We start from the raw sequence: 17,606 nt of genomic DNA, 5'->3' as shown, positions 1-17,606 counted from the left end.
GGGAGTTTTATTTGGGCGTTCTATTAGCCACAACCACAGGGTGTGCCCTGTCCTGTCCTGCCCTCTTTGACTGTTCTGCAGTTTTCTTATTGCAGACAGCGGGTGAAACGAGTGAGGGTCTGTTCAAGTGTAAAAAGACTGTGTGCAAATACTGAATACTGTGGTTTTGTCATCAGAATATCTACAGAGAAGGGTAAAACCAACTTACACAAAGCAATACAAATAGAACTAGAACAATATAAAACATTTTGTATGCACGATTGTACTGGCAGCAGAGCAGAGTAGTCATTTTATTACCAAATTCCCTTGACAGCTTAGCCTAGCCTAAATGAACAATACAGGGTATTACAGCAGGCCACCATATCCCTGCTCCCATTCTGCAATTGCCAAAAGGGTTGAAACTAAATCTAATTCTGACTGTCCATAGTCAGTGCATGTGATTAACTATTCTTCTTGGTTCCACTTTAAACAAACTACAACTTTTGTCTTAATGAAGCCTTTATAAACCCTGTATATAAAGGCTTCAGAAAACATTCATTATCAATAGTCTTCAATAATGGAAATGTATGTGTCAAAATGCAATTGCTAAGATAAAAGGGGTCAACAGGGAAATGGCTCTTGATCTTCTATCGAGTTCCTATTGACTGCGAATGAAAGTGGATTGTATTGGTGCCAGGAGGGCTACCTGACTATCTGTCTAATGGAGTTCACCAGATAACACTGGCCCAACTGGCTTTACATCTGATACACTGGCTGACAGCAGACCTTCAATCAAGGAAGAGTGACTGCCACAACGTTGTTTTCCATGAGTGGGATGCGTGTACAATTGTACACTTTGGGCTGAAAGGGGTAGAATCTGACCAAAGCTAGTATTGTATCTTAATTTTAATATAAAGGAGGATTTGAGCTCCGGCTTCCTTTACAGCTCAGGTCATTGCACTCATAACCAATCAGCAATGCACCTGTGTGGTGAGTGAAGCCTGGTTCATGCCCAGGTCACAGCCTTTTAATCAGCCCATCAGGACATGAAAAAACACCCGGAGAGGCAATCTTCACTCCTGTATCCACCACTGATCCCCTTACAGTCTCTGACTGTCTGTGCAAACATGATATCACTCTGTGGCTTTATCAAAACCCGACAAAATATTCAAGGTCTCACACAATACAGGGTTATCCCAACTACCTGGTTGTGCGATTCACATTGGTCCGCCTTATATACTAGCAAGTCACATGGTATTGACATTGCACTACATAGAATGGCATTGGCATTGCACAACCATGATGCAACTAATGTTTATACTAAGACTACTATTACCCAATCCAACGTTTCAGACAGGGTTCTACATGCCTTGCCAGGAGCCTTTCCATGCGAGTTGAATGGCACCTCATAAAATCCTCTTCAATTAGATAATGCATGCGTGTGTGTGTGTATTGGAGAGAGTTACTGTGTGCGTGCGTGTCCGTGTATGTGTGTGTCTGTTTCCGCGTGTGTCTGTGGTCACTGACTGAGCCACACACAGGGGGTTGTCTGAGTACACCAGCGGGAGCAGCAGCTGCAGCCGGCTGTAAAATTGATAATCCAGGTCTAACAATAGGCACCAACAACATGTAATATTTACGCTGGGCCCTTACAAATGGCAATGCTGTCCTCACGCTCTCAATTCTCATCCCCATCCACCACTATTGGCCCAACTCCATCTTGGAGAGGCTGCGTAACAAGAGGCTTGACTGGCACACAGACACAGATATGGAGCCATGGGCTGGAGCATGTATTAAGAATGGGTTCACTGCAGCTGACTACGGTCAACAAGGACAACCATCAGTGTTATGATACAGTGCCTGGCTGGCTGTTTGGCGGGTTGGTTCTCAGAACAAATAGAGTTGGATGATACAAATAGAGTGGAGATGATCCCTGCTTTGGACAGACTGAGATCCAGGGATTGTTGTTCTTCCACTAACCCTGACTAACAACCCCTAACCCCTGAGCCACCAAACATGAGACAGCATCACCCACTGACATGATTCCCTTAACTCTCAGGTTCGAGGAAGGCTGAAATTATTCGGAGAAAGAACAGTTTTTCTTGAGGAATATAAGAGGTTTGTTGGTTTCAACAAACCCCTCCCCCCAGAGGCTAGAGTCAGCTCTGTGTGTGCCTGTGAATCCCAAAATGCTACAGAGGCCAACAGAAAGCGGAGTGGATGTTAAAGAGAGATATTCATGTATTAACATTGTATTAGCACACTAAACCACTATTTGGATATTATGTGTATTAAAGTGTCTTAATACACCACAGACAACCAATCCTCCATCATGCTATGTGATATAATGACAAAAACAACAAATACCACAAGCATCATCCAAATACCAGACATTCTGTTATTTTCACCAATTGGTCAGGCAGAAAAAGTAAAGAGCATTATCCATAACTTCAAGCAGCTACTGTCTCTCTCTGATTGGATGACCCAGTCTGGAAAATCAATGGAGTAGGTCCTGAACTTCACACTACCCACAATCATTCCATTGCTCCTTTCTGTCTATCCTAGTGCCAGGATTTAACTTGACAACTGAATTCAGGGTGGAATTTGAAATGCTAGGTCAAGTTAGTAACAAGAGAAAAACAATCGTTTTTAACATTGTAATCAACTTTACACATGGGAAGATGATGTTACCAAGGGCAATGTCTGTATTGCTTTCTAAAGAGTGATGGGTAAGTGCTTGCTAAACGAAAGGCTTGTGCTGCAGCTAATGAGAGCCAAACAAACACATAAACACACAAACACATACTCAAACACACACACACACACTTAACCGATCTCTTCTGGGGAAATGTGTCATATCTTTTTTTTTATCAACGCACACAAGTGATGTCCCACCTCTCACATTCAAGATACAGTATATAATATGATTGAACTCCCTCACGCTAAGTGGCTAGCACATTACTTATTTATACTTCAAATGGATGGGGAATTGCTCTTAATTTCCCCCCTGCCATAATGAATGGGTTTGGGAGCATCACTGGCTGCTGCAGTAGTGCTCTCTCTTTCTCTCTCTTCTCTGTGTGAGTGCGCACAAGCGCTTGTGTGTGAGACAGTAGTGATGCGTGAGAGAAAGTGTGTATGGCATAAGTCTGTAGAACGCATGGTCTCCATTAACTCACTCTCCATTGACACGTGAGACATTATAATAAATCAATATATACTTCAATTGACTTCTTCTATAATATACTTGTCCTCATTCAATCTATTTGAATAATTTCTTGATGGGAGATATACACTGAGTATACAAAACATTAAGAACAACTGCTCTTTCCATGACATAGACTGACCAGGTGAATCCAGGTGAAAGCTATGATCCCTTATTGATGTCATTTGTTAAATCCACTTCAATCAGTGTAGATGAAGGGGAGGAGACCGGTTAAAGAAGGATTTTTAAACCTTGAGACAATTGAGACTTGGATTGTGTATGTGTGCCATTCAGAGGATTAATGGGCAAGACAAAATATGTAAGTGCCTTTGACTGGGGTATGGTACTAGGTGCCAGGTGCACTGGTTTGTGGTACAAACTGTAATGCTGCTGGGTTTTTCATGTTCAACAGTTGTCCATGTGTATCAAGAATGGTCCACCACCCAAAGGACATCTTGCCAACTTGACACAACTGTGGGAAGCATTGGAGTCAACATGGGCCAGCATCCCTGTGGAACGCTTACGACACCTTGTAGAGTCCATGCCCCGATTAATTGAGGCTGTTCTGAGGGCAAAAGGCAATTCGATATTAGGAAGGTGCTCTTAATATTTTCTAGTATCTCAGTATACTGCGTTGGTGTTTGTGGCTGTATGTGTGTTGTGTTCACTTGTAACATGCCCATTTGTGATCCTCCACTTCAAGGAGTACAAGAGCGATGATTTCTTCAGTGGTATCAGAGACACCTTATTAGTGTGGCACTATAGTTGTGGCACTAAGTTAATATGGCGGAGACTCAATTTAATTATATTGACATTCATTAATGTGCTATACGACCCATAGCTATGAAGACTTTAAATTGCATCCACCACATTAAGCCTGATTAAAGGTGACATTTTTAAATGAGCAAATACTGCATCGTTTAGTCATGGTCAAAACCAAATCTGATAAAATGCCTGTGTTATTATATATATATGCCTCCCTCATGTGTCCATTGTTCAAAACTTAACTGTCAAAAGCAGTATTTGCATTGCCATTGTAGTAATTTGGTAGGTCTTTGTCCTTGATCTCATCCAAACCTACAGTATACTTCATGCACTAACGGTAATTATTGTCACAACGGCTGAGGTAGATGTGGTGAAGTAGTCAAACGCAGACACAGAAGCTCAGTCCAATACTTTACTGAACACGACCAAAAATATACAAAACACTGGCCTCAAAACAAACAAGAGGCGGACGATGCGCAAACAATGCGCAAAAGGCTATTATTCCCAGGCGCACGAAAACAGTACAGTGCGACGACAGGGAAAACAACAAACAAACAACGAGCCGACCTGATGACAGGCGAACAATAACACACAACACAAAACTAACCAAATGGGAAAATTATAGAGGACATAATCAACTAAACAGGACACAGGTGTACACAATCAGACAAAACCAACAGACAGCGAAAACATCAAATGGTGATAGCTAGTACTCCGGGGACGACGACCGCCGAAGCCTGCCCGAACAAGGAGGAGGAGCAGCCTCGGCCGAAACCGTGACAATTATAAAACTGCTGGTTTGAGGTCATGCACATCAAAGGAAATGTGCTAATCAGTTTTTCTATTACAGATGGAGCTTGTTCCTCTTTCCAATATAAATGTAACCTATGAATAATTAGGCTGCTTTGTTTGGGTAATTAAAATGTATAACCAACAACAACTCAAGACTCATGCTTTGAGAATGTACTCCATCTCCATCTGATAGCTAACAAGAAAGCAGCTTTGAAATACAAACAGAACTACTTCCCTATTAGAAGTTATTTGCAATTGTTATACACAGAACTGAGCCCCCAGACTCAGTTTGAACCATACTACCAAATGGTGAAATAGTTCAGTGCTCAGATGCAGACCAAATAAAAGCTGTTTGCCTTCTTTGCATCATTAGCCAAAACAAATAAAAATTCAAAAAGACATGGAAATAAAAGTGCCAAATGCTAATAATATTGTTTATAGGTCCTTGGTGATGGCAAAGGCTACTAATCTTGCAGGTCAGTCATCCATGGCTAGCATACTTAGCTACTCTGTAGTAACAGCTTACTCACTACTTTGATGTTTTTCAGAGAGCCTGTGACAGCAGAAAGTCTAACGTCATACAAACCCCTATCATATTTGATCATATTTTCCCTGTGACAAATTGTACTGCCCTGTCACAGTTTAATTGCTACCATTGGCAGACTCCATTATATTGAGATTTAAGTGCCGGCCGCCAGTATGCAAGCTAGCTACAATTAGGCTAGGCTAGCATGACAGATAAGCCTGACAAACAGACCCTTAGACACATTAGACTTTGATTATACTCTGGGGGTTTTAGGATGAAAGGGGAATTTAACTTTTGATCAATTGCATCATACTCTAAACCAGTTCAAGGCCTTTCTCATAAGAACCTCAGTGCTTATATGGGTCAGTGTTTCACGCATAGGGCAGTTACTTAATCCACTCTCGTGGAAAGTTGCTGATGATGCACCTTAAAGTAAGAAGAATATATTGACAGCAGCATAAAAAGCAAAGATGAATATAGTCTCCTCGGACATGAAATGCCCCACAGGGCATCAATATTACCTATAGCCCAGCTAAGCTCAAAGGGTGTTCTTTGCTTTGCTGGTAAACAGGGCTTCCTTTCAGTCTACAGTTATCATTTTAGACGTAACCGTCATGTAGATAAACGTCTCTATCAGCTTTGGTATTGATCTGTCAATCTTACTTTGATTCCTATTTTCTCTGTCCTCCAACAATCAGATGCAGTGGCGGTCGGTGCCGTTTAAGATGAGGAAGGACGACTATTGTTTTTATGAGCATGGACATATTTCTATTAAAGTATATTGAATGACTGTCATTCTGTCACAACTTCCTCCGAAACTGCCACCTCTCCTTGTTCGGGCAGGCTTCGGCGTTCGTCGTCACCGGCCTTCTAGCCACTGCCGCTCCTCATCTCATCATTCCATTAGTTTTTTTCTTGTTTATTACACACACCTGGTTCATATCCCCTCATCAGTACCTGTATAAGTGTTCCCTCTGCCGCCTTCTCTTTTTGTGTGATTGCTTATGTTGGAGGATAGTGAAGCTCGGTGGAGCTCCTTGTATTTTGTATCGCCGGGATATTTCCCCGTGTGCCTTGTATTTTCCAGAGCGCCTGTTTTACGCACTGGAGTGTTTTTGACGCGTTACTGCGTAACTCTGTGGTTGCGGAATAAAGCCTGTTATTCTGTGATTTACCATCCTGCGCCTGACTCCTTCGACATCACCTCATCACACATTCATATTCCATTCACCCAGCTCAATGCAACATTGATAGGTTTAGACTACTACATGATACTCAAATGCTACCTATACCCATCATGAGGTTGCTACAACCTAGCCTATGAATGAAAGTACATTGTTGTCACCATATAAGCAAACGTCATAGTCAACATAGCTTCTAGAACTAACGCGTTCATGCAATCATGCAGTACAGTGTACAGTCAGCAAGCAGTTTAGCAGTTACACCGGCCGGCCCCGGTGGCAATAAATGAATAAGCCCCTTAAATGTAAAGTCCCTTGTTCAGGGGACCTGAGTTGTTCTGGTACCGGTTCCAACCAACATTTTAGCTTATAAATTGATCTGTGGACACAGTAGATCAAAATAGCTTGCATTGAGCGGTAGCCCTGATTATTCTGCCTGTGTGAAGCAGGGTGTGAAATCTGACACCACTTGAAGCTGGGATGTCCATCCTACCATTTCCTTCTCTCTTCCGACTGTCCATCAACTCCTGGCTGAACCCTACGTCATAGCCACTAACAACACATATGCCTGGAATTTTTATGTTTCCCGTTGCTCGTCTGAGGAGCCTCCACTTATCAAATGTGGTAGCAACAAATCTTCGTCCAATGGCGTTTGGTAACAACAATGCCCCCTTGCCCTTATTTGTCCAAATTAAATGTATACATTTCCTCACATGGACATTAGGAGACCAGTGGTAAAGAGAGTCCCATATCAATCAATCAATCAATTTTATTTTATATAGCCCTTCTTACATCAGCTAATATCTCGAAGTGCTGTACAGAAACCCAGCCTAAAACCCCAAACAGCTAGTAATGCAGGTGTAGAAGCACGGTGGCTAGGAAAAACTCCCTAGAAAGGCAAAACCTAGGAAGAAACCTAGAGAGGAACCAGGCTATGAGGGGTGGCCAGTCCTCTTCTGGCTGTGCCGGGTGGAGATTATAACAGAACCATGCCAAGATGTTCAAAAATGTTCATAAGTGACAAGCATGGTCAAATAATAATCAGGAATAAATCTCAGTTGGCTTTTCATAGCCGATCATTAGAGTTTAAAACAGCAGGTCTGGGACAGGTAGGGGTTCCATAACCGCAGGCAGAACAGTTTAAACTGGAATAGCAGCAAGGCCAGGCGGACTGGGGATAGCAAGGAGTCACCACGGCCGGTAGTCCCGACGTATGGTCCTAGGGCTCAGGTCTCTCAGTTGGCTTTTCATAGCCGATCATTTAGAGTTGAAAACAGCAGGTCTGGGACAGGTAGGGGTTTCGTAGCCGCAGGCAGAACAGTTGAAACTGGAATAGCAGCAAGGCCAGGCGGACTGGGGGCAGCAGGGTGTCATCATGCCCGGTAGTCCTGACGTATGGTCCTAGGGCTCAGGTTCTCAGAGAGAAAGAGAGAATTAGAGAGAGCATACTTAAATTCACACAGGACACTGGATAAGACAGGAGAAGTACTCCAGGTATAACCAACTAACCCCAGCCCCCCGACACATAAACTACTGCAGCATAAATACTGGAGGCTGAGACAGGAGCGGTCCGGAGACACTGTGGCCCCATCCGAAGAAACCCCCGGACAGGGCCAAACAGGAAGGATATAACCCCACCCACTCCGCCAAAGCACAGCCCCCGCACCACTAGAGGGATATCCCCAACCACCAACTTACAATCCTGAGACAAGGCCGAGTATAGCCCACAGAGGTCTCCACCACAGCACAAACCAAGGGGGGGGGGGGGTCGCCAACCCAGACAGGAAGATCACGTCAGTAACTCAACCCACTCAATTGACGTACCCCTCCCAGGGACGGCATGAAAGAGCACCAGCAGGCCAGTGACTCAGCCCCTGCAACAGGGTTAGAGGCAGAGAACCCCAGTGGAGAGGGGAACCGGCCTGGCAGAGACAGCAAGGGCTGTTCGTTGCTCCAGCCTTTCCGTTCACCTTCACACTCCTGGGCCAGACTACACTCAATCATATGACCTACTGAAGAGATAAGTCTTCAGTAAAGACTTAAAGGTTGAGACCGAGTCTGCGTCTCTCACATGGGTAGGCAGACTGTTCCATAAAAATGGAGATCTATAGGAGAAAGCCCTGCCTCCCGCTGTTTGCTTAGAAATTCTAGGGACAATTAGGAGGCCTGCGTCTTGTGACCGTAGCGTACGTATTGGTATGTACGGCAGGACCAACTCGGAAAGATAGGTAGGAGCAAGCCCATGTAACGCTTTATAGGTTAACAGTAAAACCTTGAAATCAGCCCTTGCCTTAACAGGAAGCCAGTGTAGGGAAGCTAGCACTGGAGTAATATGATCAAATTTCTTGGTTCTAGTCAGGATTCTAGCAGCCGTATTTAGCACTAACTGAAGTTTATTTAGTGCTTTATCCGGGTAGCCGGAAAATAGAGCATTGCAGTAGTCTAATCTAGAAGTAACAAATGCATGGATTAATTTTTCTGCATCATTTTTGGACAGAAAATTTCTGATTTTTGCAATGTTACGTAGATGGAAAAAAGCTGTCCTTGAAACAGTCTTGATATGTTCGTCAAAAGAGAGATCAGGGTCAAGAGTAACGCCTAGGTCCTTCACAGTTTTATTTGAGACGACTTTACAACCATCAAGATGAATTGTCAGATTTAACAGAAGATCTCTTTGTTTCTTGGGACCTAGAACAAGCATCTCTGTTTTGTCCGAGTTTAAAAGTAAAAAGTTTTCAGCCATCCACTTCCTTATGTCTGAAACACAGGCTTCTAGCGAGGGCAATTTTGGGGCTTCACCATGCTTCATTGAAATGTACAGCTGTGTGTCATCCGCATAGCAGTGAAAGTTAACATTATGTTTTCGAATAACATCCCCAAGAGGTAAAATATATAGTGAAAACAATAGTGGTCCTAAAACGGAACCTTGAGGAACACCGAAATGTACAGTTGATTTGTCGGAGGACAGACCATTCACAGAGACAAACTGATATCTTTCCGACAGGTAGGATCTAAACCAGGCCAGAACTTGTCCGTGTAGACCAATTTGGGTTTCCAGTCTCTCCAAAAGAATGTGGTGATCGATGGTGTCAAAGGCAGCACTAAGGTCTAGTAGCACGAGGACAGATGCAGAGCCTCGGTCTGACGCCATTAAAAGGTCATTTACCACCTTCACAAGTGCAGTCTCAGTGCTATGATGGGGTCTAAAACCAGACTGAAGCATTTCGTATACATTGTTTGTCTTCAGAAAGGCAGTGAGTTGCTGCGCAACAGCTTTTTCTAAAATTTTTGAGAGGAATGGAAGATTCGATATTGGCCGATAGTTTTTTATATTTTCCGGGTCAAGGTTTGGCTTTTTCAAGAGAGGCTTTATCACTGCCACTTTTAGTGAGTTTGGTACACATCCGGTGGATAGAGAGCTGTTTATTATGTTCAACATAGGAGGGCCAAGCACAGGAAGCAGCTCCTTCAGCAGTTTAGTAGGAATAGGATCCAGTATGCAGCTTGAAGGTTTAGAGGCCATGATTATTTTCATCATTGTGTCAAGAGATATAGTACTAAAACACTTAAGTGTCTCTCCCGATCCCAGGCCCTCGCAGAGCTGTGCAGATCCAGGACAGCTAAGCCCTGGAGGAATACGCAGATTCAAAGAGGAGTCCGTAATTTGCTTTCTAATGGTCATGATCTTTTCCTCAAAGAAGTTCATGAATTTATCACTGCTGAAGTGAAAACCATCCTCTCTTGGGGAATGCTGCTTTTTAGTTAGCTTTGCAACAGTATCAAAAAGAAATTTTGGATTGTTCTTATTTTCCTCGATTAATTTGGAAAAGTAGGATGATCGAGCAGCAGTGAGGGCTCTTCGGTACTGCACGGTACTGTCTTTCCAAGCTAGTCGGAAGACTTCCAGTTTGGTGTGGCGCCATTTCCGTTCCAATTTCCTGGAAGCTTGCTTCAAAGCTCGGGTATTTTCTGTATACCAGGGAGCTAGTTTCTTATGACAAATGTTTTTCGTTTTTAGGGGTGCAACTGCATCTAGGGTATTGTGCAAGGTTAAATTTAGTTCCTCAGTTAAGTGGTTAACTGATTTTTGTCCTCTGACGTCCTTGGGTAGGCAGAAGGGGTCTGGAAGGGCATCAATGAATTTTTGTGTTGTCTGAGAATTTATAGCACGACTTTTGATGCTCCTTGGTTGGGGTCTGAGCAGATTATTTGTTGCGATTGCAAACGTAATAAAATGGTGGTCCGATAGTCCAGGATTTTGTGGAAAAACATTAAGATCTACAACATTTATTCCATGGGACAAAACTAGGTCCAGAGTATGACTGTGGCAGTGAGTAGGTCCAGAGACATGTTGGACAAAACCCACTGAGTCGATAATGGCTCCGAAGGACTTTTGGAGTGGGTCTGTGGACTTCTCCATGTGAATATTAAAATCACCAAAAATTAGAATATGATCTGCTATGACTACAAGGTCTGATAGGAATTCAGGAAACTCAGAGAGGAACGCTGTATATGGCCCAGGAGGCCTGTAAACAGTAGCTATAAAAAGTGATTGAGTAGGCTGCATAGATTTCATGACTAGAAGCTCGAAAGATGAAAACGTCATTTTTTTTTTTGTAAATTGAAATTTGCTATCGTAAATGTTAGCAACACCTCCGCCTTTGCGGGATGCACGGGGAATATGGTCACTAGTGTAACCAGGAGGTGAGGCCTCATTTAACACAGCAAATTCATCAGGCTTAAGCCATGTTTCAGTCAGGCCAATCACATCAAGATTATGATCAGTGATTAGTTCATTGACTATGACTGCCTTTGAAGTGAGGGATCTAACATTAAGTAACCCTATTTTGAGATGTGAGGTATCACGATCTCTTTCAATAATGGCAGGAATGGAGGAGGTCTTTATCCTAATAAGATTGCTAGGGTGGACACCACCATGTTTAGTTTTGCCCAACCTAGGTCGAGGCACAGACACAGTCTCAATGGGTATGGCTGAGCTGACTACACTGACTATACTATTGGCAGACTCCACTAAGCTGGCAGGTTGGCTAACAGCCTGCTGCCTGGCCTGCACCCTATTTCACTGTGGGGCTAAAGGAGTTAGAGCCCTATCTATGTTGGTAGATAAGAGGAGAGCACCCCTCCAGCTAGGATGGAGTCCGTCACTCCTCAGCAGGTCAGGCTTGATCCTGTTTGTGGGTGAGTCCCAGAAAGAGGGCCAATTATCCACAAATGTTATCTTTTGGGAGGGGCAGAAAACAGTTTTCAACCAGCGATTAAGTGCTGAGACTCTGCTGTAGAGCTCGTCACTTCCCCTAACTGGGAGGGGGCCAGAGACAATTACTCGATGCCGACACATCTTTCTAGCTGATTTACACGCTGAAGCTATGTTGCACTTGGTGACCTCTGACTGTTTCATCCTAACATCGTTGGTGCCGACGTGGATAACAATATCTCTATACTCTCTACACTCGCCAGTTTTAGCTTTAGCCAGCACCATCTTTAGATTAGCCTTAACGTCGGTAGCCCTGCCCCCTGGTAAACAGTGTATGATCGCTGGGTGATTCGTTTTAAGTCTAATACTGCGGGTAATGGAGTCGCCAATGACTAGGGTTTTCAATTTGTCAGAGCTAATGGTGGGAGCCTTCGGCGTCTCAGACCCCGTAACGGGAGGAGTAGAGACTAGAGAAGACTCAGACTCAGACTCCGACTCGCTACATAATGGGGAAAACCGGTTGAAGGTTTCTGTCGGCTGAATGAGCGACACCGGTTGAGCATTCCAACAGTATTTCCCTCCAGAAGCCATGAGAAAGTTGTCCGGCTGCAGGGACTGTGCGGGGGGAGTTATACTAACGTTACTGTCTGTACTTACTGGTGGCACAGACGCTGTTTCTTCCTTTCCTACACTGATAATACTCTTGCCTAACGATTGCGTCTGAAGCTGGGCTTGTAGCACAGCTATTCTCGCCGTAAGGCGAGAATTCTCCTGTATATTATGAGTACAGCGACTGCAATTAAAAGACATCATGTTAATGTTACTACTTAGCTTCGGCTGTTGAAGATGTTGATGAGCCATGTCCAGATAAAGCGTCCGGAGTGAAAAAGTTGAATAAGGGAAAAAAAGTTGCGATGGAAAAACGGAAAATAACGTAAAGTTGGCAGCTAAAACGCACAGGAAAATGACTCTTCTGTCTCGGGATAAACGTCCGGGGTGAAAAAGTTTAACGAAAAAAGATGAGTGAGGACAAAACTAAAAAGTTGGTAAATTTGTTGAACACAGAGATTGATTAAACGTTTATTAAAAGTAAAACGTGAATAGTTTGGCAGGTAGCCAAGTAGCAACAAACAGCAGAGCAGCACGGAGACAATGCGGAAGCGAGACGGAAGTCATGTTGCTATGTACACTAAATCCAAATACATAATGTTCCCATTAGAATGATTTCCCAATCAAAGGATTCCACAAGCCGTTTGTTGAATAAATATCTCAGCTCCACTCCAGCCCAAGATGTAGAAGAGCGAACGGCAGTAATGGTCGCAAATGTTGCTTTGTACACTTCATCCAAATACTTAATACCTCATTTTGATATGTACACTTGAAATCCAAATACCTAATCTTCCCATTAGAACCCAATCACTTTCCACTCTCAAAGGATTCCAAAAGCCCCTTTATTATTCATCTCTACTTTAGCCTATGATGTAGAAGAGCACACTCCTAACAACCTCCTCCAGCCATACTACTCTGCAATGCCGGATGATGATGTTTGGATGGGGAGAGAGAGAAGAAATCAGTGGAAGCCGGTGCAATACAGCTGTAGAGCTGTAGAGTGGAAGGTAATGGACTCAGAAGCAGCAAATTGGTTTAACGACCACGGAGGTCTCCGTCGACATATGTCTTCCCCTGGCTGCAGGGCTGTTGGCCACCCTTATCCTTCCCCCTCTTTATCTCCAGAGCCAGGGACCGGGCCTTCTTGAAGCTTGACAGCTGGGATAGGGAGTGGAAGTGTGGCCAACGTTGGCCCATGTAAGTGGATGTTGCTGTCACTGTGCAGATCTTTGAGTGGCTGATGACAGGTGCTAGAGACTCCCTCCCTCCCACACACACACACACATACACACACACCCCTGGCTAACGGCCCCATCAGCCACATCAAACTCGAGACGACCCTTACCCTCCATTTATCTCCTCTCTTGGCTCAGCATTTACTCTGTTCTCCTATCATATCAAAGTGGTAAGGATTGGTCGGGATGAGAGGGGGACTTATTGTCTGTGTCCCAAATGGCACCCTATTTCCTATATAGTGCACTACTTTCGATCAGAACCCATAGTGCTATATATAGTGAATAGGGTGCCATTGGGACGCAGACCTTGCAGCCACTACCTCCTCCAGCTGTCGAGGGTAAGGTGCCTCTGGCTGCCTTGGTGGCCCATAAGGAGCGGCTGCCGTCTTAGCTATAGTGTCTGAGCTTCACTTATCTAAAGTGAGCAGGCTGCTCACCGTGAATGAGTTGATAGTCTGGGACCAGCAGGAAAAGGGAACCTGCTTGACATTCAGCAGCTGTCTAGGCAGAACTTCTGAAATGAATCAAACCGGAAGAGTTTGTGGTTCCAAAATCTTCTCAAAAATGTATTCTAAAAAACCAAGTCAATAATGCCACTTGGGGAGATAAATGGCTAAAGGTTGGTATATTCTAACTTAGACTGAAGGCCTTTTGATGGTTGAGTGGCTTGATAGAGTGTTGGAGGTGAAGATCACCTGGGAGAGGATGTGGTGGTGAGGTAAACTACAGTAAGTTGGACATTTTCCTGCAAGTCACTTTGGTCTGGCCACACAGTTAAATTAGTTTTCATGATCTTGGCCTGAGGGCAGATCAAATTTTAACAACCACTATAAACACCTCCGAAGGGGAAAGAGCAGAGACAAAGGTGCTTTCAAATTACGACAAGGATTTAAACTTTCCACCTTGGTCTCAGTCTCCTGGCGATGCAGGACATTCCAGTCATTTTAAACAGCCTCTCTCTCTCTCTCTCTCTCTCTCTCTCCAGGCTAGTGTTTGTGGTTGTGCTAGCCACGGACATAAGCTGTTAATTCCTCCATGGTGTGTGACAAAGCAGGTGAACTCGGGGCCCATACATGCAACAGTCAGGAGAAGACTTACATTGCATTTTGCGATATGGAACAAGACGGCACTGTCAATCGCCCATGAATACATTTTCCATCATGCTCTCTGTGTTGCGTTTTGCAGCCTCAGCGGCGGTTTTTCAAATGGCATCATTTGAGATTCAGATTCAGAAAAGTGTTATTGTCCCATTGCTGGGCAATTTGGCTTTATCTTTTAAGTTAGGAAACACAAATGGGCATGGCACGATGACAAAGAAAAGGTTGCAGCATATATAAAAGACAACAATGTCTACTGCAATGACGACAAATTGTGAACGAGCCCATAAAAAGACAGTGTGCAGCACCATTATTTCATTAGGCTTTGCAGCCTCGCCGGTCCTGCGACATGAGCGATGGGATGCAGAACTTGGTGTCCCTCTACCAGACCCAACAAACAATATATTACAACGAATGGGGGAGAGGGAGTGAAAGAAAAACAACGCGAGTAGACAGTGATGAATGGCTTGTTTGTTCAACTACCAGATATCTCCAAGTTTGTTCCAACCTCCCACATTTCAAACAGAAGCCTCGCAGATTTTTTGTTGAGTACCCCAACAGAGCAGGAAGCATACAGCAATGAAAAATATTAACACACAGAAGACTTTGAGCTTCAGGAGAATGCAAAGACTTTGCCTGCTGTGCATCCTGTACTGATGATTGCTTTCACAGGCACAGCTAGGGAAGCTAGAGTAAATCTAGGATGGCTGTCTAGCGAAAAACACATTGATATCTGGAGGTAAGCCGGGGCCGGGGGATGACAGACACAACCTGAAACTGCCAGCTGAAAGTGGACCCCCGACATTCTCCCTATGGCATATTTCAGTGGCCAAGCATCTGTTCTCCTCAGCCATGGAGTCTCAGCAGACCTCAGTGACAGGCAGGCAAGCACCATGCTGCGGGCCATGAGGGTCAAACACTTAGGAAGACAATTAGTAGACCTATATCTACCAAATCAAATCAAATCAAATCAAAATCAAATCAAATTGTATTTGTCACATACACGTGTTTAGCAGACGTTATTGCGGGTGTAGCGAAATGCTTGTGCTTCTACCTCCAACAGTGCAGTAATATCTAACAAGTAATATCTAACAATTTCACAACATATACCCTATAAACACAAATCTAGTAAGGAATAACATTTAAGAATATATACATATATGGACAAGCAATGACAGAGCGGCATGGACTAAGATACAGTAGAATATTATAGAAAATAATACAGTATATACATATGAGATGAGTAGTGCAAGATATGTAAACATTATTAAAGTGACTTGTATTCCATTTCTTAAAGTGGCCAGTGATTTCAATAGGCAGCAGCAGCCTCTAATGTGCTAGTGATGGCTATTTAACAGTCTGATGGCCTTGAGATAGAAGCTGTTTTTCATTCTCTCGGTCCCAGCTTTGATGCACCTGTACTGACCTCGCCTTCTGGATGATAGCGGGGTGAACAGGCAGTGGCTCGGGTGGTTGTTGTCCTTGATGATCTTTTTGGCCTTCCTGTGACATCGGGTGCTGTATGTGTCTTGGAGGGCGGGTTGTTTGCCCCCGGTAATCCTTCTGGCAGACCGCACCACCCTCTGGAGAGCCCTGCGGTTGCGGGCGGTGCAGTTGCCATAACAGGCTGTGATACAGCCCGACAGGATGCTCTCAATTGTGCATCTGTAAAGGTTTGTGAGGGTTTTAGGTGCCAAGCCAAATTTCTTCAGCCTCCTGAGGTTGAAGAGGCTATGTTGCGCCTTCTTCACCACACTATCTGCGTGGGTGGACTATTTCAGTTTGTCGGTGATGTGTACGCCAAGGAATTTGAAGCTTTCCACCTTCTCCACTGCGGTCCCGTCGATGTGGATAGGGGGGTGCACCCTCTGCTGTTTCCTGAAGTCCACGATCATCTACTTTGTTTTGTTGACGTTGAGTGAGAGGTTATGTTCCTGGCACCACACTCCCAGAGCCCTCACCTCCTCCCTGTAGGCAGTCTCGTCATTGTTGGTAATCAAGCCTACTACTGTTGTGTCGTCTGCAAACTTGATAATTGAGTTGTAGGCGTGCTTTGCCACGCAGTCATGGGTGAACAGGGAGTACAGGAGGGGGCTGAGCATGCACCCTTGTGGGGCCCCAGTGTTGAGGATCAGCGAAGTGGAGATGTTGTTTCCTACCTTCACCACCTGGGGGCGGCCCGTCAAGAAGTCCAGGACCCAGTTGCACAGGGCGGGGTTCAGACCCAGGGCCTCGAGCTTAATGATGAGCTTGGAGGGTACCGCAAAGTTTCCTAAGAGCTAGTCGCGAGGTCGCCATCCTCGTCGGCGCCAGGTACAATCACATCTCTCCATTCATTCAACGCCTGACAAAACACCAGCTACCTCCACCCTCACAGCAGGGCTGTACTGTAATTTGTGTTCATCCACCCACCTGTTTCGAAATTATAGATAGATAGACAACCAGCACCACAGGTGCCATGGCAAGCTGACTAACTAACTAACTAACAGGCACAGAGGATGGTGGGGTCCGTGCTCCGTGGGCGTAAGTAACGAGGACAGACCCTTGTCACTGATGCCCATCAATAAGGGTGGGTGCTGGATGAAGAGACCCTGTCTGGCGTGTTTGCCTGCCTTTCTTCTCAGCAGGACGGCCATGTTGTCTCAGGCACTGTGCCTTTTGCCTGCCAGGCTGCCTGATCTGATACTCTGCCTGCCAGACTGCCTGATCTACTAGTGGTGTTACAGCCTCAGCAGCAGCTCTGTTCTGTTTAAGGCTCTAATGCTGTTTATACAAGCAGGGCATTATGACGCTCCACTGTTTACCCTGCCTTATTATCACAGGGGAAGACAGAGAGGAAGGGGAGAGAGAGAGAGAGAGAGAGAGAGAGAGAGAGAGAGAGAGAACACGTGTGTGGCTTTCATGGGTGACAAAATATGGATTGTGGGTCTGTATGTAATAGTGGGAGCAGAGCTTGTGGGGTGTGCATATCATGAAAGGCAGGCATGCAAGAATGCTAATAC

The 17,606-nt window shown here is 44.6% G+C and overlaps 1 protein-coding gene across 1 annotated transcript in view; it reads right to left on the bottom strand.

Annotated features, from left to right (window-relative positions):
• The window catches only part of LOC311138838 (corticotropin-releasing factor receptor 1-like), a gene marked incomplete at both ends in the record, with an annotated part of 131,469 nt that extends 114,229 nt beyond the window's left edge, over positions 1-17,240 (bottom strand). Inside the window, one exon of the mRNA XM_084173643.1 lies at positions 17,088-17,240. Coding sequence (XP_084029769.1) covers positions 17,088-17,240 — 153 coding nt within the window. The remainder of the gene's footprint in view (positions 1-17,087) is intronic.
• Between the last annotated feature and the right edge of the window lie 366 nt (positions 17,241-17,606).

Source organism: Coregonus lavaretus (genome assembly GCF_964263955.1).
Source record: "Coregonus lavaretus genome assembly, chromosome: 2".
Lineage (NCBI taxonomy): Eukaryota > Metazoa > Chordata > Actinopteri > Salmoniformes > Salmonidae > Coregonus > Coregonus lavaretus.
Note: the sequence above shows the minus strand (reverse complement) of the source record. Positions and strands in the feature narration are given on the sequence as shown.